A 26758-nucleotide genomic window follows, 5' to 3' on the forward strand; every position below is an offset into this window, starting at 1 on the left:
GGGAAAGATGGCGCCGTGTTAACTCAGGTCAGTACTATTACTGAGCTGAGCGCGAACGATGCGCTCAGCACGACGTAATAGTACTGACCTGAGCGTGAAGGGGTTAATGTAAACGGAACGGATTTCCGTTCCCAGAAATTTCTGCCACAAAATCTACCGCAAGTGAATCCACCTAAATTGACGCAGATTAAAAGTTCAAAATCGACATCGAAAAGCTGCGCCAAGTCCTCGATGTGTGAACGCAACCTAAGGCTCAGTTTACAATCAGCAGCCACGATGCAGCTGAATATGCGCCAACATTCGGTTTTACACTAATTCCCCTCCACAACTGTGCAGCTTTTATCAATTTGAAAACCGCACCGATTTGCCTAAAGCCTTAGGGTGTGTTCACACACAGTGTTTTCAGACAGAATTCGGGCACTTTACGCCTCAAATTACGCCTGAAAAAACGCCTCTAATAGGCCTACAAACATCTGCTCATTGCTTGCAATGGGTTTTCTGGTGTTCTGTTCCCACGAGGTGTAATTTTACGCGTCGCTGTCAAAATACGGCGCGTAAAAAGACGCCCGCGAAAAAGAAGTGCATGTCACTTCTTGGGACGTTTTTGGAGCCATTTTTCATGGACTCCATTGAAAAACAGCTCCAATAACGGCCGTAAAATACGCCGCGAAAAACGCGAGTTGCTACAAAAATGTCTGAAAATCAGGAGCTGTTTTCGCCTGAAAACAGCTCTGTACTTTCATACGTTTTTGGTCACTGCGTGTGAACATACCCTTATTCACGCGAATGTATTTCTCTTCCACGTACTGTCGGTTTTCAATATGTACAGCAAGTCAATGGGGCTATTCACACGTTTTATTTCACGGAGCGTGTCAGATGAGGGAAACTAATCGCATGTCCTATTCTGGTCCGTTTTTGTGCATTAGACTCGCCTATTGAAGTCTATGGGTGCATGAAAAAAAAAAAAACGAGCAGCACACGGATGACATCCTTGATCAGTTGCTAAAGTAACGCAGAAAGAAAAGTGAAATCGGGAAGCGCCGAGGAGAAAAACATGACACAGGGACGCAAACAAGACAGGATGAGAAATAACCCAGTTTGCAGACGCAGTTCGGACACACCCGTGTGAATAAGATTTAAGGGTCTTTTCAAACGGTGCAATCAAATCGCAGTTTATTACCGTTATTACAGCAAAATTGTGGAGAAATACTGCAGTGTCGCCGCCGTTTTTTTTTTAAAAAATGGCTCTCTGCGGTAATAAATCGTGATGGGACTGCAACGGTTTAAAAAACGTCCGAATCTTGGACGACCACTTTAGATTCTGTGCTTTGTACCTTTCCATGATATACACAACGTCATATAGCAAATAACTTTCAGCAGTTCTATATCGGGGGCCGTCTATCACACATGAAACCATTATTCTCACCACGAAAAAAAGAACATCCGAATCAAATAAGTAAGCGCGGGAAAGTTCAGACATGCGCAGCTCGGATTGTGATAAATCCTCCCCCTTGTACGTCGTGACGTAAAGTTAAAAAGACGCTAGCGGCGCGAAAGACTGTCACTGCGCATGCCCGGGATCTCAATGTCAGCTCTGCTTGACCAGAGGTTAGCGCTCGACATTAACATAGGCGTGGAGGGGGGTAGACGTCGCTATGACAACTGGTTATTGCTTATATATAGACGTCTATATAGTTTACTTATGTGAAAGCGAGCGCGCAGTGTTTTATGGCCGGCGGTGGCGCGTGGAAATGGGCTGAGAAAGTATGACAAGTGCAGGACGCCCTGGTGCTGCAGAGTCATGACTGGTATCTAGCATTGCGCTGTGGAGTGAGAATTCCCATTCTATCCAGTAGTGTACTGGCGTGTCTTTAGGGAGTTTATATGTAGATAAATGAACAAAACAGCTGCCATAAATGTAATAAACAATGTCGTATTCTGCAGCCGCCTCAGACCCGGTACTACAGGTGTATATAGAAGCTGTGATAGCCCCCTGTTCTGTGCGGGTGTCACCACAGGGGCCACTGCACCCACTATTGCTGTGACGGATGCAGTACTATGTGTGTGGACGGGATACTTACATGTGGAATTGCATTAGTCACCCTATGTGACCTGCAGTGGGAGGTCCGCACCATTTTTAGGCATTTGTAGTTTTACGTATACTTCGTGAAACATTGAGGGAGACTCATAACGGTCTATGTTGCCCATAGCAACCAATCACAGCACAGCCTTCATTTTTCAAGAGCACTATAGGGCCAAATGCACACAATGCATATTATGCAGGGACTTGCCGCACGGATTTTCCTACGGCAAATCCGCAGTGTGATACAGCACCAGCAAAGGTAATGAGATTAAGTCAAATAATCCATTTCTAAAAATGTAAAAAAAATGCATAGAAATCCGCAGCATTAAGTGTGTATTTTACCTGCGGAATCACCAGCGCTTGGGTCAGTTCACTCGTTGCGTAAATACAGCGGATTTTCTGCAACTGAGTTTGTTGCGAAAAATCCGCAGCATAATACAGTAGCAGCAAAGTGAATGAGATGGAACAAATCTCACCCAAAGCCGGTCAGAAATTGACATGCGGTGCAGAATTCTATTCCGCAGCACCTCAATTGTATTTGCGTAAACGCTGCTTATTTGTTGCACGTTTTACCCATTGAATTTAATGGGGAGGTAAAACCTGCAACTCCTAAAAAAACATGAATCTTCTACTTACCCAGAAGTCTGTGTTTCCTCCTCCAGGCCGGCCTCCTGGGATGACGTTTCATCCCATGTGACGGCTGCAGCCAATCACAGGCTGTAGCAGGCTCCTGGGGTGAAACATCATCCGAGGAGGGCGGACTGGCTGAATGCTGCAGTTTTCCACAGAGGATATTCTGGGCGAAAAACTGCACCACAGTTTTTTTGCCTAGAATTCCTTGCGGCGCCCAGGGTAGATATGCTGCGTGCTTTTACGCATCGTATCCGCCCTGTGTAAACTCCACCTTTCATCTGCTGTCTTGATGCAAATTTTATGCGCAAAATTATGCAACGTGTGCATGTAGCCATAGACATAGTATTTATGAATGTCCCCCAATGTTGGTGCAGAGTTTGGGCTGTATAAATAAGGATGTGTTCACATTGCTTATTTTCAGAAATTTTTGGGCCGTAAACGCCCCGAAAAACGGCTAAAAATACAGAGGCTGAACGCCTCCAAACATCTGCCCATTGATTTCAATGGAAAAACCGGCGTTCTGTTCCCACAGGGTTTTTTTTACGCAGCCGTTTTTGGGTCAATAGAAAAACAGCTCCAAAAATGGCCGCAAAAAACACATCAGTAAACTCTTGATGCATAAAAAACGGCTGAAAATCAGGGGCTGTTCTTCCTTGGAAACAGCTCCGTATTTTCAATTTGTTTTTAGTTTGCCGTGTGAACATGCCCTGAGTGTTTCCATTAACGGGGTTTTCCCATGGGGGACAATTATGACATATCCACAGGATATGTTATAAATGTCAGATGTGGGTCCCACCTATCTCTAGAATGGGGCCCCCTAAACCCCGTTCTAGCTTTTTGTGCTCTCGCTGACTCCCGGACACTTCCTGATTACATGGTCGGGAGTTACGGAAACAGCGCAACTCGCTGAGCTACGCTGTTTCCGTAACTCCCATAGAAATAGCACAAAAAGCTAGAACGGAGTTTAGGGGGCCACGTTCTGGAGATAGGTGCGAGTCTAAGAGGTGGGACCTTGTATCTATCTGACAATTGTGACACATCCTGTGGATATGTCATAAATGTCCCTCATGGGAAAACCCCTTTAACCTCTTAATGACCAGCCTATTTTAGGGCTTAACCCCCTACACGCCGCAGCCATTTTTCAGATTTTTAGTTAAAAAAAAATCTTCCAAAAAAAATCTTCCCCACCTTCGAAAAGCCATACGTTTTTTTTATTTTTTTGTTTGTTTTTTTGGGGTTTTTTTTTCATCGATTTATAGTCCTTGATGTTTTTGGGACGAGTTGATGTTTTTCATGGCACTATTTATAATTTACCATGAAATGGGGGAAAAATTATTTGTGGGGTAGAAAATAAAAAAAAACAGCGATTTCTCCATTGTTTTTTGCGCTTCGTTTTTAGAGAATTCACCATGCAATTAAAACAACTTTTTAACTTTATTCTGCGGGTCAATACGATTACAGCAATACCAAATTTATATAGAGTTTTTCCTATATTTTACTACTTTTTCAAGGAAAAATCTGTGAAAAATAAAATTTTGTGTCGCCAAATTCTGAGAGCCGTAACTTTTTTATTTTTCCGTTGATTAAGCGGCATGAGGAATTATTTTGTTGTGGGATAAGTTGCAGTTTTTAATGGTACCATATTGGGGTAAATGCTAGGTTTTAGTCACTTTTTATAAATTTTTTGGTGGGAGATGACCAAAAAACAGTGATTCTCGCACCCCCCACTTTCTAACTATTTAAATTCCGCAGTCGCTATTGACCACAGCATTTAATGGGTTAAACAAGCGGGATCCCGCTTATTACTTTGAAGTGTCAGCTGTAACATACAACCGACACCCACATTGTATAGAATGGGCTCAGCCTGTGAACCCGCTCCATACTTCCCCTACCCAGCTATGATGTAGATATACGTCATACGTTGGGAAGGGGTTAATGACCAAGCAGTTTTTTTTCTTTAATTTTTCCATGTTTTGGCTCTTTGAATGTGACATTCAAAGAACCAAGACATTTCTATTTTATCCTTCACATAGTTTTATTATTTCAATAGCACCATTTTGGTATAGGGATGACACGATACCAGAATTTTGACTTCGATACTGATACTTTGTGCAGTATTGCGATTTTCGATACCAAAATGATACTTTGCCAAGAGTAATAAAAAAAAAAAATAAGTTCTTCCATTTTCTGATGTGATAAATATTGAATGTGCCTCTCATTAATAGTAATTAACCCCATCATGTTTCTCAGTCATAATGGACAGCATTGGGTTAATGTGTGAGGTACATGATGGCGTTAATTACTATTAATGAGAGGCACATGGAGGTTAAGTTCATCACACCACGCGCCTCACAATAAGGGCTTATTCAGACGAACGTAAACTACGTGCGTGATTTTCACGTGCGTTGCCCGTAGCTATATTTGTCAATGGGGCCGTGCAGACATGGCAGAGTTTTTTGCGCAGCGTTGCTCCGTTGCCAAAAACTTACGACATGTCCGTTGATTCAGCGTTTTCAACGCATCACGCACCCATTGAAGTCAATGGGTGCGTGAAAACCACGCATGTCGCACGGAAGCACTTCCGTGCGAACTGCGTGTTTGCGCAACAGCTGTCAAAAGGATGAATGTAAACAGAAAAGCACCACGTGCTTTTCTGTTCCCGAACATCCAAACGGAGTGTCTTTGCGATTAGCGAACCCCGACAACCGAAGCTAACTTCACCTGGTTCGGCCAAACTCGTTTTGGCCGAACCCGGCAAAAAAATTTCCGGTCCGCGACGTCGGGAGACATTCACTGTGCATGGTGCTGAAAGAGTTAAACTGTTTCAGCACCATGGACAGTGACTTGCGATCCCAAAATACATGAACCTGTAAAAAAAACCGAAGTTCTAACTTACCAATTACTCCTGTCTCCTTCCTGCAGTCCGACCTCCCGGGATGACACTTCAGTTCAAGTGACAGCTCCAGCCAATCACAGGCCAAGCACAGGCTGCAGCCAATCACAGGCTGCAGCGGTCACTTGGACTGCCGCGTCATCCAGGGAGGTGGGGCCCGATGTCAAGAGAGGCGCGTCACCAAGGACGCGTCACCAAGGCAACTTTATCTTTTTTTTTACAGGTTTTTCGCTGTTGTGTTCGGCATTCACTGTCGAGGGTGCTGAAAGATTTAGCTCTTTCAGCACCTTGGACAGTGACGGGCGTCGACAAGCCTCATCTCTATGATGCCGGCTGCGGGAAAATCACGCAGCCGCGCATCAGACACGGATGACACACGCAGCTGTCAAATGGTTTTTGCGCGCGCAAAACGCTGCGTTGTTTGCGCGCGCAAAAACGCAACGCTCGTGTGAATCCAGCCTAAGTGAAAAGAAGAAGATTTAATTTTTTTACAGCGTACACATCATAAATGACGCAAAAAAATTGTGCAGGTTATTACGGCCGCTCCAGTACCGAATATCTTTATATTTAAATGTTTATTATAAAAAATGTGTATGTGTATTTTTTTTATTTAACATTACTTTTAGGCCCCATGCACACGAACGTGCTTTTGCTGCCGCAATTCCCCCGAAAATCCACGGGAGAATTGCGGCCCCATTCATTTCTATGGAGCCATGCACGCGACCGTGGTTTTTACGGTCTGTGCATGGTCCGGGCTCATTGAAAATAATGGCCGCGGCCATGTGCATGGCCCGCGATTTGCGGGCGGCTTGCGGCTGACAGTCCGCTGCCGGCCGACCCGAAAATCCCGGTCGTGTGCATGAGGCCTTATGTTTTTACTTTTTTATTTTTAAACTTTATTGTACTGGCGTATATCTATATGCCAATACATTTAGCCTGTGTACTGGTAGTACAAGGCAGTTGTTAGGACATACCTAAGTATGCCCAAACAGGAAATATGGTAAGACAACCCTGGGGTCCTTTAATGGACCCTGTGCTATCTGCTCATATGTGGTATGTCCCTCAATCGCATCACAGGGATTCCCTGTGACATGATCCAAGGGGCACCCCCCCCCCCCCCTTCTCATTTTCCCCTTCAATGCTCTGGTCCGCTTTGATCACAGCATTCAGGAAAATAGCGGTGGAGATGAGATTTCTGTCATCTCCGCCGTTAGAGCGGGGTTGCGGCTGTGTAATACAACCATTTCCCCGCTCCTGACAACAAGTGCGCGTGTTCTCAGCATCGAAACCGTATTGAAGTTATTGCATCCCTATTTTGGTGTACATATCATTTTTTGATGAACTTTTATTAACATGTTAACTTTATTGTTTGGATCATTCTGATCGTGGCAATACCATATATGTGTATTGTGTTTCATTTTTTTTACACTTTTACAAAATAAAACCTTTTTCTAGGAAAAAACATTTTTTATTTGTTAGCAGTTCACCTTTTTAAAAAAAAATAAATATTTCACCTTAATCTTTTTAGTCCCAACTAAGGGACTTGACTATGCGATCTTTTGATCACTTATATAATGCTTTGGTATACTTTGCATTATTGCCTGTCAGTGTGAGGGTATGTTCACACGCAGTGGTTTCAGACGTAATTCGGGCGTTTTACGCCTGAAAAAACGCCCCTAATACGCCTACAAACATCTGCCCATTGCTTTCAATGGGAATTACGATGTTCTGTTCCCACGAGCCTTTATTTTACGCGTCGCTGTCAAAATACGGGGCGTAAAATGACGGCTCGTCAAAACAAGTGCAGGACACTTCCTGGGGTCGTTTTTGGAGGTGTTTTTCATTGACTCCTGCGAGTTGTTAAAAACGTCTGAAAATCAGGAGCTGTTTTCGCCTGAAAACAGCTCTGTATTTTCAGACATTTCTGGTCACTGTGTGTGAACGTACCCTTAGGGTATGTTCACACGCTTAACCAAAAACGGCTGAAAATACAGAGCTGTTTCAAGGGAAAACAGCTCCTGATTTTCAGATGGTTTTTTAGCAACTCGTTTTTTTCGTGGCGTTTTTTATGGCCTTTTTCGGAGCAGTTTTTTCTATAGAGAATGAAAAACGGCTCAAGAAGTGACATGCACTTCTTTTTCTGTTTTTCAAAACGGCCGCGTAAAAAAACGGCCATCGGAACTGAGCGCAGTTTTCCCATTGAAATCAATGGGCAGATGTTTGGAGGCATTCTGCTTCTGAGTTTACGGCCCGAAAAACATCCGAAAACAAGCCGTGTGAACATGCCCTAAGGGCTCAATCAGATGAGCGTGTATCACGTGTGTGTGCCAGTCGTTCAAACAACGACCGTCACATGGACTCATGCATTTCAATGGGGCGTATGAAGGGTCTGAAAAAATAGGATATGGTCTATTTTACTGCGTGTCATGTATCCCTCCATAGTTCTTAGTCTATGGGGGATCCGTGACACCGCGTCCCGCACGGGTGCACCTCGGACCTGAAAAACGTCAGCTTTTCACGTCCGAGGTTGCCGACCCTCGTCTGAATTTAGCCTAAGGGTATGTTCACAAAGATTTATTTTTTTTGCAGGCAGAAAAATCTGCCTCAACTCCTTCAGGAATTTTCACCATGCCTCTGGCACCACAACAGGCATATTCATGGCAGGCCTGAGGGCTTTTGTTAGGCAACCCATCAGCGGATCGCATTTGCGGGCCGCTTCTGGGTGACAGAGGGAGCCCCCTTCCTCTGTAAACCACTTAGTTGACCGCTGCGGGGAGAATTTGTTTGCGACCGTTAAAGCAAGAGCCCCGCTGTCATAAGACTCCAGTACTTAAAGGCTATGTACACCTTTTTTTTTTAATAAATAGATTAGTCAGTGTGCTTAGTGTAACTTTGTCATTTGTCTTTATTAAAAAATCATTTTACTTTCAGAGATAAAGCTGTTCTATATTCTCTATACAGAACAGCTGTATCTCTCGTTTTACACTGTCCGTCGGTCCCGCGGACCTGTCGCGTTCAGGGTCAGCGGGTCCTACATGCCTAACACACAGGATCCAGCTGTAATCGATCACATCTAAGTTATGAACTTAGATGTGATCGTTTACAGGTGGATCATGTAAACGATTGTCAATAACAACCGCGGCATCTAAGTGGTTAAAAACAGGACTGCCCCCTGTAACGTTATCGCGGGATGCCAATGGTTGGCACGGCAGCCTGGGCGACCTGATATCTTTGTACTCCTATGGAGCCCTGTTTCCGGCAGGGCTTTGTAGGAGACGGTCAGTATAACGATATACTGCACTACATTAGTATTACAGTATATCATGCAAGCGATCCAACGATCGTTGGTTCAAGTCATCTTGGGGCACTAGTAAAAGAAAAAAGTTATGTGAAGGCCTTTTTAATATATATATTAAAAAATAGACCATCAAACCTCGACGGAAACATAAGTTATGTCTCTCAGAATATGGCGACAAAACTCAAATTTGAGTTTTAACAATTTTTTTTCTTGTAAAAGTAGTAAACCATAAAAAAAACAATATAAATTTGGTATTGACGTAATCGTATTGACCCGATGAATAAAGTTAACATGATGTTTTTACCGCACAGTGAATACCGTAAAAATGAAACCCCCCTAAAAGAATAAGAAATCACAGTTTTTTTCGTATTTCACCCCACAGCCTTTTTTTTTACAGTTTCCCAGTACATTAGATAGTACAATTAATGGAGCCGTGAAAATCTACAAATTGTCCCGCATAAAACAAGTCCTCATACAGCAATATTGATAGAAGAATAAAAAAAGTTGCGGCTTTTGGAAGATGGAAAGGAAAGAACAAAAGTGAAAAACAAAATAATGACTGCTGCGGGAAAGGGCTAAATAGTACTACAAATTACAACTCGTCCTGCAAAAACAAGCCCTGATACGTCTATGTTGATGGAAAAATAAAAAAGTTACGGCTTTTGGAAGGTGGGGAGGAAAAAATTTAAAACGGGTGCCACCCCGTCATATGTTCAGACTTGGGATAATGTTTCTTGTGGTATAAGGGCTACTATGTGTTTTAATAAAAACTGCTAGTTTTATAGGTGCTCTCATACCGCACTGCCCATTTAATCATTGGATGGCTCATAAAACATTGATCACGGGGATCTAATTGCTGGGACACCCAAGAGTCTAATAATGGGCCATTTTTAAAATTAGAGAGACGCTTCTGCATGGTTGGAGGTACAGTTGCTGTTGCAACCGCATGATTCTCTGAGACTATCATCTGTGCACGATACTCTCCGGGTGTCCTAAAGTTACCACAGCGACAGTACTGCCGAGCATGCAGAAGCGTCTCTCCACACCCGCTGTTAGTTCAGACGGGAGAGTATAACTGGACTGACTCTTTAAGGTGGGAAAATCCTTTTAAGGGCTTATTCAGACAAACATAAATATCGTCTGTGTGACGGCCTTTGTTTTAACAGCCATCACACGACTGCATGTATTTCAATGGGGCTGTTCACACGGCCGTTTTTTTAATGGACCCTGTGAAGGGCCCGTGAAAAAATAGGACATGTCCTATATTTGTCCATTTTCACGGATCCCGCATTAGACTCAAGTCTATGAGGAATCCGTGAAAACGGGTCCCGCGTGGGTGCGATTCGGACATGAAAAACTGCCTAACGGAGCATTTTAACTAGAATAGCGATATCTTGACTAATGCTGTATAAGATTTAGAAGGTGTAAACGTAGACCCGGCAGTCAAATGATGAACTGAATTTATCAAAGTGGCGCATGTAAGTTACATTTGGCGCATCTTGCTAGACATGTTAGACGCTTTTCTCTTATACTCCAGATTAAACTACGCCCTCCCTCCGCTAAACGACTGTATTCCTCCTTTTCATCTATGTTATACTCCTTCTCTGAGAAAAATGCAGCAATTCGGTCCACTTTCCGGAACAGGAATTGACATGCTGCGGTCCGAAATATAAGAACTGCAGGTCAATTTCTGCTCGGAATATTTACGCAGCGTGTGGATGAGATTTGTTAAATCTATCCCACTTTGCTGCTACTGTATTCTGCTGCTGCGCACGAAAAATAAGCAGCAACTCTGCTACGTGTGGACAAGCCCTTACAGTTGTTGCTCTTATGTTTACTGTTTTCTGTAGCCAAAAGACAGAATAAACTAACAGCGGGATCTCACATTTCCTACAGTAATAACTTGTTCATTGACATCCTTTTTTTGTTGTCTAGGGACATTCTTGGCCTGCAGCATGATGTACATAGCCTTGGGGGTTCTCAGAACTGGGATTGGGGTGAGGAATTCATTAACCCGTACAATGGGCTCACTTTCTGCTAAAATGGCAGAATACAGAAAAATGTGGAAACCAAGCGAACCTAAAGACTGGACTGTACAGTATCAAGAGAGATATATCCCGTTTTCTACACATCAGCTTGTGAAGGATTTATCCCAGGTTAGTATGATTGATTGGTTATTCCTACACATATTGTGTCACTCACTTTTTTACTATATTTATTAGCTTTAGGCCAGGATCACACACACCGTTTTGATTCAGTTTTTGATCAGGTTTTTTTTAGCCAAACACAGTCGTGGATGCAAAAGAAAGGAGATGTGCGGTCTTTTCTTTATACCTTTCCTTCCTTTTGTATCCACTTCTGGCTTCGGCTCAAAAAATTATCCAAAAACTGCATCAAAGTGTGTTTGTTTGTTTTACTGGCCTTAACCGCTTCCCGATCGCCCACTGTAAATTCACGTTGGCACTTGCTGGGCTCTGTGCAGCGCCGACGTCAATTCACCGTGAGTGTTAACAGCACGATCGGGCGCTGTTAACACTGGCCTCTGGTCCAGAAGACATGATTGGGGCCTGATTTGTTCAGATCCCGATCATGTGATCGCAAGGAAAGTTTGGTGTAGCAACAAACTGGAGAGTTTGTTGCTGCAAAAAACTTTCCCGGGGACCAATGCTGCCGTTGGATGTCATGGCAAAATCGGAGGCCATACAACGTCCTCCGGGTCTGCCATGCACAGAAGGCATCCTCATAGGCTTCCCGTCAGTGTAACGCTCAGCGTCACACTGACCGTTTATAATACGTTACACTACCTAGGTAGTGTAATGTATTATAGCAGCTATCAGTGCTGCGGGTGTTCAAGTAAGAAGTAAAAAAAAATAGTTAATAGTTTTTTTTATAAAAGTGTAAAAATAAGTTCTAGGTTACAAAAATACTTTTTTTCCTATAATAAGTCTTTTATTATAGAAAAAAAACTAAAACTTTAAAAAAAAGTACACATACTTGGTATCACTGCGTTCGTAACAACCCAACCTAAAAAACTATAATAATAATTTTCCCGCAAAGAGAGTGGAATGTGGCACAATGCGTAAATAGTGCATAGATTTAGAACAGGTCTCGTGGTTGGTGTCCAGACTAAAGCCAGCAGCTGCAGGACGCTGTAACTACACTCTAGTATATCTACAATGTAAGGCCTTATTCACACAAACGTGTATTACGTCCGTGAGGTCCGTGTGACGCGCGTATGTTAGTGAATGGAGCCGTTCATACAGTTCGTGATTTTCACGCAGCGTGTGTCCGCTGCGTAAAACTCACGACATGTCCTATACTTGGTCGTTTTTCGCGCATCACACACCCATTGGAGTCAGTGGGTGCGTGAAAATCGCGCACGGCATACGGAAGCACTTCTGTGTGATTCGTGCAACAGTAGATAAAGAAATGAAGGAAAAAAAATAAAAGCACTTCCTTCATTTATTTTTCGAAACTTCAAAACCGCATGGCATATGCGTGAAAATCACGCAGCACATACTGATGACACACGCAACTGCAACGCGCAAAAAACGCACAGGTTCGTGTGAATAAGGCCTAACTAGCAGACAGGCATGAGATTCAATTTTGGCTTTAGTCTGGACACCAACCACTGAATCTATGCACTATTTACGCATTGTGGCACATTCCACTCTCTAGCAGATTGTATTGACCATTTTAATTTAATGTTCGTCAGTTTGCTTATAATGGCTTAATAAAGTATTCATTTTAATTCAATTATTTTCATATGGTAGTTGGGAAATAGGGCTTCCTTTGCCTTAGGGCATTTAGTTGTTAGTTAAAAAGTCGCATGTACCCCAAAATAGTACCAATAAAAACCACAACCCGTTCCGCAAAAAACAAGCCCTTACACAGCGTTTAAGACTGAAAAATAATAAAGTTATGGCTCTCAGAATATGGGGACACGATTTTATTGCGCAAACGCTGCAAAACATTAAAAAAAAAATTATATACGTATGGTATCGCCGTAATCGTATCGGTGAACACTGTAAAAAAAAAAAAAAAAAAGGACAAAAAATATTGGCAGAATTTGTTTTTTTGTCACTTTGCTTTCCAAAAAATTTAATAAAAAGTGATCAAAAAATCGCATGTAGCCTAAAATGGTACCAATGAAAACTACAGATTGTCCCGCAACAAATATGCCCTCGCACGGCTCCGGTGGAGAAAAAAGAAAAATTTCTGGCTCTCAGAATATGGCGACACAAAATGTGCAGTGTCCAAAAGCAAATAAGATTGGGCACGATTTATCAGTGCGACACCGGTCACATATCTATGAATTCTTTTTTTATTTACCACATTATTATAACCTCTTATTATACCCTGATGTACATCGCACAGCTTACGTATGCCCCCACATTATAAACTGAAATACCAGTAAAACCCCAAACAGAACAACTAGCGAGCAAAATCTGCTCTCCAAAAGCCAAATGGCGCTCCCTCCGTTCTGAATCCCACAGCGTGCCCAAACACCATTTTACGTCCACATATATAACATTTTATACCTTGGAAAACCCGCTCAACATTGTATGAGGTATTGGTCTTCACAAACTGGGCACAACATATTGTGCACTAAAATGGCGTATCAGTCGAAAAAAAATTAATTTTCACTTTTCGCCATCCGCTGCGCAGTAACCCCTTCGCGCATGACTTAATAGCAACGCTGTTTCCGTAAGTCCCATAGACCTGAACGGTACTACTACTATGGGAGCTACGCTGTTATCTTATTCATGGTCGGTAATCACACGCTTCAGCCGCAACACAGAGCGGTAGCATAGGGTTTTGGGGGCTCCAATCTAAAGATCGGTTCTGTCCCTTTAAGCGGGTTCTCCCAGGTACGGCAATGCCATATATGTGGACGTAAACTGCTGTTTGGACACACTGTAGTGTTCAGAAGGAAGGGAGAGCCATTTTGATTTGGGAGATTTTGCTTGGTAGTAGTTCTGTTTTGGGGTTTTTCTGGTATTTCAGTTTATAATGTGGGGGCATATGTAAGCTGGGCAGAGTAATCAGGGTATATGTAAGCTGGGCAGAGTAATCAGGGTATATGTAAGCTGGGCAGAGTAATCAGGGTATATGTAAGCTGGGCAGAGTAATCAGGGTATATGTAAGCTGGGCAGAGTAATCAGGGTATATGTAAGCTGGGCAGAGTAATCAGGGTATATGTAAGCTGGGCAGAGTAATCAGGGTATATGTAAGCTGGGCAGAGTAATCAGGGTATATGTAAGCTGGGCAGAGTAATCAGGGTATATGTAAGCTGTGCGGAGTACATCAGGATATATGTAAGCTGGGCAGAGTAATCAGGGTATATGTAAGCTGGGCAGAGTAATCAGGGTATATGTAAGCTGGGCAGAGTAATCAGGGTGTATGTAAGCTGGGCAGAGTGATCAGGGTATATGTAAGCTGGGCAGAGTAATCAGGGTATATGTAAGCTGGGCAGAGTAATCAGGGTATATGTAAGCTGGGCAGAGTAATCAGGGTATATGTAAGCTGGGCAGAGTAATCAGGGTATATGTAAGCTGGGCAGAGTAATCTGGGTATATGTAAGCTGGGCAGAGTAATCCGGGTATAATAATGAGGTAAATAAATCATCTGCAGATGTGTGAAGTGTCGCACTGGTAAATGGTCCCGATCTTACTTTTGGAACAATCTGCACGTTTTTTATTGTCCTATTCTGAGAACCAGAACTTTTTTTATTTTTTCTCCAACGGAGCTGCGTGAGGGCTTATGTGTTGCGGGACAATCTGTAGTCTTCATTGGTACCAGTCTGGGGTACACGCACTTTTTTTTTTTTTTAATTTCTGGGCAAGTAAGGTGACCAACATAAAAACGATTCTGCCGATGGTTTTTTTATAGTTTTTTTACAGTATTCATTGTAAGCTATAAGTAACCATTTTACTTTATTCTGCGGCTCCAGGCTCATAGAAACGCTTTTTTTTTTTAATGGAAACCACGGTTGTGTGCATGGGCCCATTGAAACGAATGGGGCCGGAATTCACCCGCAGGTTTGCGGGTGAATTGCGGCCGCAAAAATACGTTTGTGTGCATCAGCCTAACTAATCTTAAGCAGGCAGGTGTTACTAATAAAATGCAACTTACTCTCAACGATTGTGTAGGAAGGGTGCACTTATTTTGTTCCCACCTGGTTTCTGAATGTCTGTTTACTTTTAGGGGAAACATTTTTACTACATATCTTCTGTGTTGTTTTTTTTCCCACCAGAGGTTATTTGTACATAAATGTGAAGTCCACACAATTGTTATTTAGGCCCTGATAAATAAATAAACAATGGAACTGGTGGAGGGTGCACTTTCTTTTTCCTCATGATTTGCACATCACTGTCTTTCTCTGGCCTTTAAACTAAGCCTGAGAAATAAAATGCTGACCGGACAGGATATTGCTGCCCACTAGTGAGAAAAATAATAATAGGCAAGAGCAAGAAATAAATGATGAAATGGCAGCGGATTCTGGCCATATTTTACCGTCATGTCAAAGGGTTTTCCCTACGAGAGAACCATAAGCAATTGTTATATGGGCATGTAAAATAAAGTCACTGTTCATTAAGAGATGTCCTTCTAGTGTCTGCCATGCTGGGAGTTTTTCTTATTAAAACACACTTGATTTCAGAAGAAACTAGCTCCCCAACCATTACACCTAAGAAATCTGCAAGGGTTAGTCAATCTATAGCAATTAGAGTATGTTCACAATGGAAAAAAATAAATATGCAGACCTAAATGAGCAGTCAAAAACGGTGTTGTTTTGCTGTAAGGGTATGTGCTCACGTAGTGTTTTCAGCAGTTTTTTGGGCCGTAAATATCCCGAAAAACGGCTGAAAAATTGGAAGCAGAACGCCTCCAAACATCTTCCCATTGATTTCAATGGGAAAAATGGCGTTCTGTTCCGACGGGGCGTTTTTTACGCAGCCGTTTTGAAAAACGGCCGTGAAAAAGAAGTGCATGTCACTTCTTCAGCCGTTTTTCATTGACTCGGCCGTAAAAAAACGCGGCGAAAATCGCGAGTGGCTTAAAAAACGTCTGAAAATCAGGAGCTGTTTTCCCTTGCAACCCGCTCCGTATATTTAGACGTTTTTTAGTAAGCGTGTGAACATACCCTAAAGCTCCATTCTGGTGCCGTTTGCAGCTGCACTTTGGCCGATCCACGGATGCTACTTTTGACCTCGCTTTAAGCAAAACAGAATCAGAAGCTCTGCTCCCTCCACCCCTATTAATCTTACCCCTGCTCTGCCACTTGTTGCTGAACTTCGTAAGGATAAATTTACATGCGGCAGATTACAGAAGTTTGAACAGTTAGTAATGACATACGCAGCTGTCCACTTTTATCTTCCAGGAGTTTCACTCTTCTGAGATTGAAAAGCAGTCCTTCCTTTATTTTGTGAAGCAACTGGAAGTCTCTCTCCTTCAACCTTACCACTCTATCCTGCAGGACCTTCAGGTGAGTATTCTTTCTCATACCTCCCAAAATGTAGCACTCTGTTCTGTCCTGTGGCGGTGTTATACTCTGAATCCAGTTTTGGTATTTGAAAACTTAAAGGCTATGGAAACCTTTGAAGATTTTTTTTTTTAAATTAAGTTGTTACTAAACTGTATTATAGTGTTTTGTGCAACTTTGTAACTTGTTTTTATTTAATAAAAAAATTGTATCCTGGATACATAGAAGCTGCATTCTGCGCTGAAACCCAAATCGGTCAGGTCAGCGAGGCGGACTTCTTTGGTGACAGCAGGACCTGCTGTGACCAAAGCCGTCAGACTCTCTGACCTGCCTGATTTGGGTTTCGGCGCAAGATACAGTTTGTATCTCAAAAAGTAAAAAAAAAATGTTTTCATAAAAACAAATTACAAAGTTGCCCTAAACACTAATACATTTGTGTTAGTAAAAATTAATTAAAAAGTCTTCAAAGGTTTCCATAGCTTTTCAACGCCCACCCACCGTCTTTTGACGGCAGGCGGTGCAGGTGCTTCGTCTGCAGCGACTTCTTTTGGCGTCGTTGTAGTAGAGGCTGATGAGCGCTCCTCATCTAAGCAGGAGTTGTTACCAACAGCTCCTGAACTTAGAGCAGCAAGCTGAACAGAACTGGGATCAGAAAATATTCCGACCCCAGCTGTTTAATCTTTTGATCGCCGCAGTCCGTGGCATGATCAAAGGGGACTCCCCTCTTCGTCCGTGTCACCGGCAACCCGGTGACATGATTGCAGACCAGGAGATCTGTCTTCAGTAAGCCCTGGGGACCTACAAAAGACCCCAGGGCTGTCTGCTCAGTTTGCCTGCTGTTAGGGTACACTATGTGCTGCCATAACAGCAGCCTGTGTCAAAATGACACAGAAGATCATGTGCCAGCAGACAGGAGTATGCTAATACATTATAAGTAAAAAATAAAGTTATCCCTTAATGGGATTAAAAAAAATAATGTAATAAACATATATAAATAAAGTCGTTGTTTTGCATAAAATAAATGTTATTGCTCGTACATTACATAACAAAAAACCTACACATTATGTATCTACACGACTGTAGTAACCTAAAGAATTGATTTAACAGGTTATTTAGCGTGATAAAAATAAAAGAAAAAAATGACGAAAATCGCTTTTTCCAATATTCATGTTGTAAAAAGAAATTATATAACGTACAGTGATTTTTTTTTTTTCCCCTAAACCGCTCTGGAAAAAATACAAATTTATGCATAAACAAGGCCTCATGCAGCCACGTCCATGAAAGAAATAAAAAAGTTATGGCTGCTGATAGGCAGAGAGGCAAAAACTGAAAAATGTACCTGGCCATTAACCCCTTCCCGCTCCTGGATGTACTATTAGGTCATGGCAGCTGTATCGTTCGCGCTCCATGACCTAATAGTACGTCTCGGGAGTAAGGCCGTTTCGGCCGTCCTTCCGACACATACAGGAGCTGTGACAGCTGTTGTCTCGTACAGCAGATGTCACAGCTCCTACAGCGGGGACCGATCGCTGTGTCCCCGCTGATTAACCCCTTAAAAGCCGCGTTCTATAGAGATCGCGGCTTTTTAGGGGTTAAGCTGCCATCGCCGGCCTGCCTCACGATAGCGGCCGGCGATGGTGACTATGGCAACCGGACACCAAACAATGGCGTCCGGCTATGCCATAGACGGAAGCCTAGTGGGTCATGACAAAGTCAGGACCCACTATGCTTGCTGTCAGTGAGTAGCTGACAGTTCTAATACACTGCACTACGCATGTAGTGCACTGTATTAGAATAGCGATCAGAGCCTCCTGCCCTCAAGTCCCCTAGTGGGACAAAGTAATAAAGTAAAAAAAAGATGTGTAAAAATAAGAAAATAAAAGTATTAAAAGTAAAAATCCCCCTTTTTACCTTATCAGTCATTTATTATTAATAAAAATATATAAACAAACAAATAAATATACATAATTGGTATCGCCGCGTCCGTAACGGCCTGAACTACAAAATTATTTCGTTATTTATCCCGCACGGTGAACGCCGCAAAAGAAAATAATAATAAACCGTACCACAATCACAATTGTTTGGTCACTTCACCTCCCAAAAAATGGAATAAAAAGAGATCAAAAAGTCGCATGTACCTAAAAATGGTACTGATCGAAACTACAGTTCATTACGCAAAATATAAGTCCTCGCACGGCTTTATTGATTGAAAAATAAAAACGTTCTGGCTCTTAGAATAAGGCAACACAAAAAGTAAATGATTGTTTACAAAACGTATTTTATTGTGCAAACGCCATAAGACATAAAAAAAAACTATAAACATCTGATATCGCCGTAATCGTATCGCCCCGCAGAATAAAGTGAACATGTAATTTATAGCGCACGGTGCACGCTGTAAAAAAAATAGAATAAAAAAACAATAGTAGAATTGCTGTTTTTTAGTCACCACGCCACCTAAAATTAGAATAAAAACTGATCAAAAAGCCGCATGCACCCCAAGAAAACTACAATGGATTCCTCAAGGGGTCTAGCTTCCAAATTGGGGTCACTTTTGGGGGGTTTCCACTGGTTTGGTACCACAAGACCTCTTCAAACCGGACATGATGCCTAATAAAAAAGAGGTCTCATAATCCTCTAGGTGCTCCTTTGCTTCGGAGGCCGGTGCTTCAGTCCATTACCGCCCGAGGGCCACATGTGGGATATTTCTCAAAACTGCAGAATCTGGGCAATAAGTATTAAGTTGCGTTTCTCTGATAAAACCTTTTGTGTTATAAAAAAAATGGTATAAAGAGGATTTTCTGACAAAAAAAATAAATAAATTTCACCTCTACTTTGCTCTAAATTTATGTGAAACACCTAAAGGGTTCATAAACTTTCTAAATGCTGTTGTGAATACTTTGAGGGGTCTAGTTTCTAAAATGGGGTGTTTGATAGGGGTTTCTAATATATGGGCCCCTCAAAGCAACTTCAGAACTGAACTGTAACCTAAAAAAATAAATAAATGAGGCAATACTTCGCTTCTTACATTATACTGATAATGAGCTGTGCCCACCCCGAGATGACCCCAGTTTTGACCGTTTGTATAAACGGAGACCCCTATTAGACCGTTTCAGTGCCCGGTTTTCCCAAGCATTCACCCCCGAGAAGTGTATTTCTATTGATGAGTCCCTGGTACATTTTAAACGGAGGCTTCAATTCCACGAGTACCTGCCGGGTAAGAGGGCAAGGTATGGCGTGAAGATGTATAAGCTGTGAGAGTGCATCAGGGTATACCTACAGATTTAAGATATATGAAGGAAAGGCCACCCCCAAACCAGACTGCATCCTGGACTACAATAGGTACATGGGAGGGGTGGACTTGTCAGATCAAGTCCTGAAGCCCTACAGCGCCATGCGGTATAAGAAGCTGGCCGTGCACATCATACAGATGGCATTGTACAATGCTGTTTTGAATACTTTGAGGGGCCTAGTTTTTAAAATGGGGTGTTTTATGGGGATTTCTAATACATAGGCCCCTCAAAGCCACTTCAGAACTCAAGAGGTACCTTAAAAAAAAGGCTTTTGAAATTTTCTTAAAAATAAGTAACGTCCAAGAAAAATAAGAGTGTTCAAAAAACTATGCCAATCTAAAGTAGACATATGGGAAATGTGAACTAGTAGCTATTTTGGGTGGTATAACCGTCTGTTTTACAAGCAGATGCATTTAAATTCTGAAAAATTGTATTTTTTCAACATTTTCTCTAAATTTTGCAATTTTTCACCAATAAACACTGAATATATCGACCAAATTTTACCACGATCATGAAGCCCAATGTGTCACGAAAAAAACAATCTCAGAATCGCTTGGATAGGTTTAAGCATTCCGACGTTATTACCACATAAAGTGAAATATGTCAGATTTGAAAAATGGGCTCTGAGCCTTAAGGCCAAAACTAGGCTGCGTCCTTAAGGGGTTAAGGACTTTTCAGACCCAGTCATTAAGTATTCTTCCTCTTTTGGGTGTTGGATAAGATGGATTTAGTTCTACTTCTAGTGTAAAAGCTTGCAGATACTGGCTCCGACCGTCAATTAGGCCTAAATTATGATGGCAGAAATATACCTATTTCATCCAAGACATGCCCTTTTTAATTGGCACGGTGATCAGCTGATTCTGCTTTTGCAAACCCCAGTGACCTGCTGATATCACCTGTGGAGGTTGTAGATGGTTCTACATTTCCTCTCTGGCAACCACTGTAGGGAAAACGTAGCCGTAGATGTTTGTTAAAGAGGCTCTGTCACCACATTATAAGTGCCCTATTTCCTATATAATGAGATCGGTGCTATAATGTAGGTGACAGTAATGCTTTTTATTTTAAAAAACGATCTATTTTTACCACTTTATTAGCGATTTTAGATTTATGCTAATGAGTTGCTTAATGCCCAAGTAGGCGTATTTTTACTTTAGACCAAGTGGGCGTTGTACAGGGGAGTGTATGACGCTGACCAATCAGCGTCATGCACTCCTCTCCATTCATTTACTCAGCACAGAGGGATCCTGCTAGATCCTTATGTGCTGTCTTATACTTACACATTAACAATACTGAAGTGTTTAGACCGTGAATAGACATTCCACGGGATGTCTATTCACAATATCTGCACTTCGTTACTCTGTTTGTGGTAGTTACAGCAGAGGAAACGTAATCTCGCGAGATCTCGCTGTAAATGAGATTCCTATGTGCTGAGTAAATGAATGGAGAGGAGTGCATGACGCTGATTGGTCAGCGTCATACACTCCCCTGTACAACGCCCACTTGGTCTAAAGTAAAAACACGCCACCTGAGTATTAAGAAACTCATTAGCATAAATCTAAAATCGCTAATAAAGTGGTAAAAATAGATTGTTTTTTTTAAATAAAAAGCACTGCTGTCACCTACATTATAGCACCGATCTCCTTATGTAGGAGATAGGGCACTTATAATGTGGTGACAGAGCCTCTTTAACTAAGTTTATGACACTCTTCCTGAACCGCGCAGTTCATTTACATTTAACTCCTTAGATACCTCAATCAGTAGCGACCGCTGAACTTCCATGGCAGCTGAGGGCCTAACCAAGACATTCAGGTCTGCCTTGGATGTGACCCTATTAGGCTACCTGTCAGTATAACACAGAAGTATTGCAATGTATTATTAAACTGATCATACAATAGGAATTTCAAGTCCAATTGTGGGAATAATAAAATGTCACCTGCAAAATGGGAAAAAAAAAATACCCCTAATTGGTATCCCTATATCTGCAACGACCCGAACTATGAAATTATATCTTCACGGTGAATGCCATAAAAAAGGAAAAACAATGCCAAAATTGCTGTTTTCTGTTCATCTTGCCCTTTAAAATGTGAATAAAAAAAATTTCAAATGTACCCCAAAATAGTACTAATGGAAACTTCAACTCGACCCGTAATAAAACAAGCCCTCACACCGCTACGTCAATGGAAAGATAAAAATGTTATGTGTCTTGCAAGGACGCGACACAAACCATTTTTTAATAAGTGGTTTTTTTTTTGTGAAAAACAAAATAAATTTGGTATTGCCATAATTGTATCAAACCAGAGAATAAAGTTATTTTATGTGACCTTAGAGCATAATCAAGATCAACAAGAGGGTTTAGAGCGGGTTAAAATAGCAGGAATAAATAAAAAAATGGAGACTCATTTTGGATTCCTGCGTTTAATATCTCTCCACCTCTAAATGCCCCCTCACCTGGTGGCATGCCCAAAATACAATTTGGCTAAATTGTATGTGGCCCTGTGATAAGGTGAAGCTATTCTGGAGTTCGGTGCTGGGTCTAGTGTCTGATATGTGGGGCTTCACTGTACCAAACCAACCTCAAATCCTACTTTTTTATGTTGCTCCCTCATTGGGTGCGAGCCCGCTTATAGTTATAGCCTTACTTTTAATAGCATATCTGTTCCGCACTTCAGGGACATTCTGGTCCAAATAAGGAAGTTCGGGGAGTTGATTAATATCGATGCTGTGAAACATGAAGATATTAGAAATAAATCATTTTTAGGTACTTTAATCTCACCAGTGCTCACAATCTAAAATAACTACTATGACTCCCCTTCCCCGATATACAGCATGGCGCCTCATGGCAGAGCTCCTGAACTAACTGGTAATCTTCGTATTCCTTAAAGAGGCTCTGTCACCAGATTTTGCAGCCCCTATCTGCTATTGCAGCAGATCGGCGTTGCAAAGTAGATTACAGTAACGTTTTTATTTTTAAAAAACGAGCATTTTTGGCCAAGTTATGACCATTTTTGTAGTTATGCAAATGAGGCTTGCAAAAGTCCAAGTGGGTGTGTATTATGTGCGTACATCGGGGCGTGTTTACTACTTTTACTAGCTGGGCGCTCTGACGAGAAGTATCATCCACTTCTCTTCACAACGCCCAGCTTCTGGCAGTGCAGATCTGTGACGTCACTCACAGGTCCTGCATCGTGTCGGCCACATCGGCACCAGAGGCTACAGTTGATTCTGCAGCAGCATCGGCGTTAGCAGGTAAGTCGATGTAGCTACTTACCTGCAAACACTGATGCTGCTGCAGAATCATCTGTAGCCTCTGGTGCCGATGTGTCCTCGCTCGTCTGACACGATGCAGGACCTGTGAGTGACGTCACAGCGTGATCTCTCGAGAACACGCTGTGTCTGCACTGCCAGAAGCTGGGCGTTCTGAAGAGAAGTGGATGATACTTCTCGTCAGAGCGCCCAGCTAGTAAAAGTAGTAAACACGCCCCGATGTACGCACATAATACACGCCCACTTGGACTTTTAAACACACCCACTTGGACTTTTGCAAGCCTCATTTGCATAACTACAAAAATGGTCATAACTTGGCCAAAAATGCTCGTTTTTTAAAAATAAAAACGTTACTGTAATCTACATTGCAGCGCCTATCTGCTGCAATAGCAGATAGGGGTTGCAATATCTGGCGACAGAGCCTCTTTAAAGTGGTATTTCAACTTCAGACGCTTATGGCATATCCTTAGGATATGGCATAAATATCCGATAGATGCGGGCACCACCTCTCGTCGGTTATGAGATTTGACCCTGCATTCTTCGTTGAAGGTTTCTTGTGATTTGAATCTTATGTAAAATGTAAATTTAAATATAAGTGATTGCCCAGCTCACAAAAGCTTACAATCTACGAATAAGGGGGGACGCAAAAGGTAAACATGCTTGATTTGTACAATGTTCAGCCAGTGTCAATGTCAGACACATAAAGCTGGATAAGCCAGTGACTCTCTGTATCCGTGTAGACACAGCTATGAAGCACATTAGGGTACATGGGATAATGTAGATGGCAATAAAGTAGAGGAGTGAAATTAGAGCGTGTGGTAGACAGACCTCCCTAAAAAGATGTGTTTTCAGGGCACGCTTAAAACTGGATGTTGGGAATTAATCTGATTGTCTGGGGTAGCGCATTCCAGAGAGTTGGCGGAAGGTTTGGATTGTTCTAATATGTACATGGATATTTATTTGAAAATGTTTGTTGTAAAATATTTACTTAGATATTTGCATGCAACATACTTTCTCTCTAAGGTCCTATATGATCCGATTAACCCTGACCGTCATGCCCTGCTGGAACATGCAGGCCTTTCAGACTCCGAGAAACTATCCAGGGAGAAGGAAGTAATGGAACATTTGCAGCCTATTTTGGATCAGGGAAATTTCAATATTTTGTCAGAGGATGCCTTGGCATATGCTCTAATAGTGCATCACCCCCAGGATGGAGTGCAGGTAATAGATTTGATGTTGCCTTCTGGTTAAAGTAGTATTAATGAAAATGCATCCAATCATTTCATTCCGAATTACGATCTTTCTGCCCCCGAGCTATTTGTCATTCGACCAATGGACATACACATTTCATTTGTGCTTGTGTGAACGTAGCCCAACACATTTCATGACATGATTCATTATTACAAACGTTATCATTTACAGTCCTTTATTTTTCAGGTGCATGTAAATCTTGACAAATATGAATATATCCGTTACTGGGCTCTTGGACAGAGATTAGGACCTCTTGCTTTGCTGATGAGCCTCAAGCCACAGGATTCTTGGTTCTCCAGATCTCCTCGCACCCCACCAGAAAGGCAAGACATGTTTCTGGGTGCTCATCATGTACAATGTAAATATAGAATGTTGCATAATAAACCATAGAATGTATGTGATGTTCTATGTATGTTGCTTTGGACCACACTATTATTTATGTTGATAGACAAATAACTTCTGGGTTCATTCAAATGAACCTCAAATTCGACTGTTTAATTCTTTGTAATGTACTAAAAATTGTATGTTTTATTTTACTATTCACAGCAGGTATAGACACTTCGTATTATATGCACAATGTAACCTCTGATTTTCTTATCTGGATAGGAGATACTTTAAGAGAGTCCTAATGGCAGCTCGCCCTAAAAACTCTCATATGGTGTTAAAGTGTTTCAAGGACATACCTCTGGAGGGGCTGGAGCAACTTCTTCCTGTGGTCAAGGTCCGGACTTCGAGTTTTGACCGCACATTAATTAACACTATGCTGTTGGTCAGTGGAGGAATAGTGTTCGTCAATGTTGGAATGGTGGTCAATACAGACTTGAAGATTGGAACTTCTTTCCTTCTATTCTTATTTGCTGGATTTATGACGTTTCGAACTTGGAAGGTGAGAAGACAAAGCTAATCAGATGGAGCTTTCTTTAACTCCTTAACCGCATATAGTGTTTTTCTGGCGGCCGCTCAGGGTAGTCCTTCTGATGTGCCGCCTTTTCAGTGCGGCACTTCAGAAGATGTTTTCCCAGAATCAGGCGCTCTGGTCCTGAAGCCCAGGCTGTTGCTAACCGCCTCGGACTTCAGGGCAACGATTGGAGACCAATAGCAGTGGTCTCTGGTCATGTGAGCCCATTTAACCCCTTAGATGTGGTGGTCATTAGCGACCGCCGCATCTGAGGGATTCAGAGGGAGTTGGGCTTCCTCTCTCATTACATCGGCACCCTGCGATGCGATCGTGGGGTGCCGATGGTTTTTATGGCAGTTGGGGGCCTAAAAAAGGCCCCAGGTTTGCCCTTATTAAATGCCTGCTAGAGGCATGGCCTAACAGATGCCTGTCAGTTTTACACTAACAGGCAATGATACATTGCAATACAGAAGTATTGCAGTGTATTATAAAAGTTTAATAAAGTTAATAATAAATAAAAATCCCAAATAAAAAAATACCCACTTTTTCCCTTTCCAAAATGCTTTTATTATGAAAAAAGAAAAGTAAAAAACCTGCACATATTTGGTAACGTCACATCCATAAGGACCCCAACTATAACATTACATTATTTAACCCACACGGTGAATGCTGTAAAAAAAATAATGCCAGAATTGTGGTTTTCTGTTCATCCTGCATTAAAAAAATTTTGATAAAAAGTGATCAAAAAGTCACATGTACTCCAGAATGTTACCAATAAAAACTACAAGTCGTTCCGCAAAAGAAAGCCCTCACACCGCTATATCCGCAGAAAAATAAAAAAGTTCTGTCATGGCGACACAAAAACAAGTAATTTTAAAAAAAAGTGTGTTTACTGTGTAAAATTAGGAAAACATAAAAAATCTATATAAATTTGGTATTGTCGCAATCATAATGACCCGCTGAATAGTTATGTTATTTATATCACACGGTAAACGGCATAAATTTAAGACGCAAAAAAGAATTGCCAAATTTTAGTTTTTTTTCTTCCCCCATTACCCCACCTAAAAAGTTAATAACAGTTAATCAATAAAGTATATGTACCCCAAAATGGTGATATTAAAAAATACAACTTGTCCCGCAAAAAACAAGTCCTTATACAGCTGCGTCGACGCAGAAATAAAAGTTATAGCTCTTTAATGGGAACCTGTCACCAGCATTTCACCTATTAAACCAGTAATACCTGGTGGTAGTGGGTAAAAAATCATTTCTATATAACCTAATTGTCTTAGTCGGCTCTGTAGCTTTAGTATTCAGCTGTTTAGTGCTCCCGCGCTGTATGCAAATCCGCATAAGAGTCATATCTTCATTCCTCAAGTCTTTCTGAGTTTACCCCGCCTCCTTACTTTTGATTGACAGCTCCTCGCCTTCCCTCAGCACACACAATTCTGCGTTTGTGCATTGATGTCCTCTTCTGGCGTGTGCGTACAAAGGGACACCGGATTATTACGATAAAAGGCGCAAAATATTTGCAGACCGTTATTTACAGTTGGAGGAGGAGTTTAGGAGAGCGGATAACGGCAATGAACTTTTGATGGCAGCGGCCAGTGAGGGATAAGTAAAGTTCAATAGGTGAAATGCTGGTGACCGGTTCCCTTTAAATGTAAC

General features: G+C 41.8%; 2 protein-coding genes across 11 annotated transcripts in view; one reads left to right on the forward strand and one right to left on the reverse strand.

Annotated features, from left to right (window-relative positions):
• Positions 1 to 2169, reverse strand: part of SYNGR4 (synaptogyrin 4) — a 126482-nt gene extending 124313 nt beyond the window's left edge. For 5 of the 8 annotated variants that reach the window (XM_075839967.1, XM_075839962.1, XM_075839966.1 and 2 more), the window contains exon 1: positions 1335 to 1420. Coding sequence is in view for 1 of the 8 variants with exons in the window: in XM_075839964.1 (XP_075696079.1) it covers positions 1427 to 1480 (54 nt within the window). In the remaining 7 variants the exon portion in view is untranslated. The other 3 variants (XM_075839961.1, XM_075839964.1, XM_075839960.1) reach the window with 3 other exon arrangements.
• The window catches only part of TMEM143 (transmembrane protein 143), a 37067-nt gene continuing 11832 nt past the window's right edge, over positions 1524 to 26758 (forward strand). The window contains exons 1-6 of one of the 3 annotated variants that reach the window (XM_075839957.1): positions 1524 to 1608; positions 10843 to 11063; positions 16289 to 16393; positions 23968 to 24165; positions 24382 to 24518; positions 24802 to 25081. In XM_075839957.1, the coding sequence (XP_075696072.1) occupies positions 10863 to 11063; positions 16289 to 16393; positions 23968 to 24165; positions 24382 to 24518; positions 24802 to 25081 (921 nt within the window). In that variant the 5' untranslated portion in view covers positions 1524 to 1608; positions 10843 to 10862. Of the gene's footprint in view, positions 1609 to 1712; positions 1809 to 1851; positions 2343 to 10842; positions 11064 to 16288; positions 16394 to 23967; positions 24166 to 24381; positions 24519 to 24801; positions 25082 to 26758 lie in introns of those variants that run through there. The other 2 variants (XM_075839956.1, XM_075839958.1) reach the window with 2 other exon arrangements.

The sequence above is a fragment of the Rhinoderma darwinii genome, chromosome 10 (genome assembly GCF_050947455.1).
Source record: "Rhinoderma darwinii isolate aRhiDar2 chromosome 10, aRhiDar2.hap1, whole genome shotgun sequence".
NCBI classification, from domain to species: Eukaryota; Metazoa; Chordata; class Amphibia; order Anura; family Rhinodermatidae; genus Rhinoderma; species Rhinoderma darwinii.